Here is a 2,833-nt window from a genome sequence, read left to right as displayed (position 1 = left end):
CTCATCACAAATGGCCAGTTACACATCACCTCTTCCATTGGTATGACTAAGTCTCACTAGAACCCTATCTTATGAGTAACAAGTGAACAAGTGTTCCCCTCACGGGGCCCGCCGAGGGCCTGGGACTCTGCCCTAGGAACAGCAGAGGTGCATCGATGCCTCACCTGACACCGTCTCGTGTCGCTGTGGGATGTCCCCAGGTGGCTTTAGGCCGTGTCCCGGCTGCATTGGGCTGTGTCCCGCTCCATGCCGGCTCCGTGACGGTCAAGTGCCGCTGAGGGAACGGGCCCGGGCTCCCCCTCACGGAGCTGCTTCACCCCCGGCCCGCCAGGGGGCGGCTGCGGCAGCTCTGGGCAGCGTGCCGAGTTGTCGGAGGGTTAGCGCCGGTTCCGATTCTCTTTGATGACGCAATCTTCCGTAGAGAGGCCATGGCGAGTGATTTCTACCTCCGCTACTATGTGGGGCACAAGGGGAAATTCGGACACGAGTTCCTCGAGTTCGAGTTCCGGCCTGACGGTGAGAGCGGGGCCGGGGGCCGGGGGAGGCGAGCCGCGCTCCCTGAGGGCGGGCTGCGGGGCCGCGGGGCCCCGGCGTGGGTTAATGCGAGGGTTAATGCTCAGCCTCTCCCCGCAGGAAAGCTGCGATACGCCAACAACAGCAACTACAAGAACGATGTGATGATCCGAAAGGAGGTGAGGGCACCGCGGCTGAGGCGTTTGTGCCAGCGAAAGGCACTGTGGGCTGGGTCAGGGCTGGATGGCCGTTGCCGGGGCGCTGTGGGCAGCGCTGTATTCATTTCTCTGCCGAATGTTGTGTCCAGGCTTATGTGCACAAGAGTGTGATGGAAGAGCTGAAGAGAATAATCGACGACAGTGAAATCACAAAAGAAGATGATGCTCTGTGGCCTCCTCCTGACAGAGTGGGCCGACAGGTACGGTGCATAATGTCTCTTTTAATTGCTCTTTAATTTTCATATGTTAGGTCCTGGGAAGCACAACTAAACTTTTTCTTCAAGCCAGTATTTTTTCCAGCTGAAAGGGAAACAACCTGAGTAGTGCCTCAATGGCCGTGTAGTTGTGGAAGCTAATACAATCCACCGACCTGCTGCATTTGATATCTTTGTAATAGAAATTTGTAATAAAACCCATCACAGTACTGAAATATTTCTGTAACTGATACCATGAAGAAGTAAGCTCCTATAACCTTTTATTTTTCAGGAGCTCGAGATAGTAATTGGTGACGAGCACATCTCCTTTACCACGTCAAAAATCGGTTCCCTTATTGATGTAAATCAGTCCAAGTATGTACTCTGCTTTTTATGCTGCCCTTATCTATTTATAAATCTGTATTAGAAATTTCTATTTATAAATCTCTATTAGAACTTCCTGATTCAGTCCAAGTATGTACTCTGGTTTTTATGCTGCCCTTATTTCTATTTATAAATCTGTATTAGAACTTCCTGATTATTTGGTACGTGTATTTTATATCGTTTCAAAGTATGAATCAGCTCCTGGGGGCACCAGTGCTCTGTGTTGCAGCACCATGTGCCAAATGCCTTTAAGCTGTGGTGTTACAGGCCGTGTTCTCAAACTCAAAGAGCAGACCCTGCTGCAGGAGAACCCTGCTACACACATACGGAGTCTGAGCTGCCATTGTGCCAATTTCTTAGGGAGAATCAAGATACCTGTATTTCACCTAAGCTGAGACTGACTGTTTTGGGGAAGGGGAGGGTAAAATCCTAAGTGCTGTTGATACTTGTTTTCATGATAAAAATGTATATTTTGTAAAAACTTTAAATGTTCACAGTTGTAGTACAGAATATTTAATCAATCTGTGTAGAATTAAACAAATCTAAGATGACATCTAAAAAGTCCCCATATAGGCTTTGGGATTTTTTAATACATTAGTTCTGTAACCTGTTCTTTAAGAGCATCAGTTTAATTTTTTTTTATATTTTAATTTTTTTCCCTCTTTCTTCCTTCTTTTGTGAACTGCAGAGATCCAGAAGGCTTGAGAGTATTCTACTACCTGGTCCAGGACCTTAAATGTCTCGTATTCAGTCTTATTGGACTCCACTTCAAGATTAAGCCAATTTAAGTCAGACAAACTGAAGTTTGTATTGCAATGTTAGCAGTAGAGATGGGAAGGGAGGATCCTGTTCCAGTTCTTCATTGTTTCTGAAATTTTTTTGTACTTTAGATTATTTTTTGGATTGTTATTTTGTTGTTGTTACAAACTGTCAGTGACTCAATAAAAAGGGTAAGATTTGTGTTTTTAATTTTTAAGCTGTGGTGAGAGACTGACTTCTAATACTTCTTTTCTAACGATGCATTCAGAGTGTGTCACTTCACTTGTATCATCCACACACTGCAGTTCTCTAAACACCAGTGGACAAAGGAATGAAGCCTGGCTCTGTGAAACAAAACTTTTGCCAGTTGTCAAGGCAAACTTTTGTCACTATCCTGAACTGGGTGTTCTGTTGGCCAGCCAAGAACAACATCTGACTCTGCACAGGTAAATGGTTATAGCAGGCACACATCGCCTTCGTCCCAGCCCGGAGTTACCCGCTTGCCTCCAGAGAAGAGACAAACAACAGGCCACCCAGGAGCCATCCAGGATCTTCACTGACCGTCCCGTTCAGCTTTAGAGAAGCTGAAAAGCCACCTAGCATGTATTTAGTTTAGTTCTAGGCTAGCACGTCTGTTGTGCAGCATTCGTTTAAAGACTTTGAGGGGTCCCCCATAGGCCCTGAGGGCGGACTCCATGGCAGTGCTGCCAAACCGTGCTTTTGCTTTCTCTTAACGTGTCTGCTCTGTAAGAAGACGCTGCGACT

At 46.7% G+C, this 2,833-nt stretch overlaps 1 protein-coding gene across 1 annotated transcript; it reads left to right on the top strand.

The window, feature by feature from the left end:
* Window positions 1-358: 358 nt before the first annotated feature.
* On the top strand, window positions 359-2,285 carry MAGOH (mago homolog, exon junction complex subunit). Its single transcript, XM_005422953.2, has 5 exons — window positions 359-516; window positions 634-692; window positions 821-931; window positions 1,218-1,300; window positions 1,998-2,285. Exons 1-5 carry the CDS (start codon window positions 429-431, stop codon window positions 2,095-2,097), a joined length of 441 nt encoding a protein of 146 aa, XP_005423010.1. The 5' UTR covers window positions 359-428; the 3' UTR covers window positions 2,098-2,285.
* Window positions 2,286-2,833: the final 548 nt, after the last annotated feature.

Source organism: Geospiza fortis, unplaced genomic scaffold (assembly GCF_000277835.1).
Source record: "Geospiza fortis unplaced genomic scaffold, GeoFor_1.0 scaffold396, whole genome shotgun sequence".
NCBI classification, from domain to species: Eukaryota; Metazoa; Chordata; class Aves; order Passeriformes; family Thraupidae; genus Geospiza; species Geospiza fortis.
This window is presented reverse-complemented; position numbering and strand designations above follow the sequence as displayed.

What these genes read in the sequence shown, in the direction of transcription:
- MAGOH (XM_005422953.2), top strand. Translation starts at nt 429, where the DNA reads ATGGCGAGTGATTTCTACCTCCGCTACTATGTGGGGCACAAGGGGAAA. An exon ending in GTTCGAGTTCCGGCCTGACG is followed by an intron (nt 517 to 633) that starts GTGAGAGCGGGG and finishes CTCTCCCCGCAG; the next exon opens with GAAAGCTGCGATACGCCAAC. An exon ending in ATTGATGTAAATCAGTCCAA is followed by an intron (nt 1,301 to 1,997) that starts GTATGTACTCTG and finishes TGTGAACTGCAG; the next exon opens with AGATCCAGAAGGCTTGAGAG.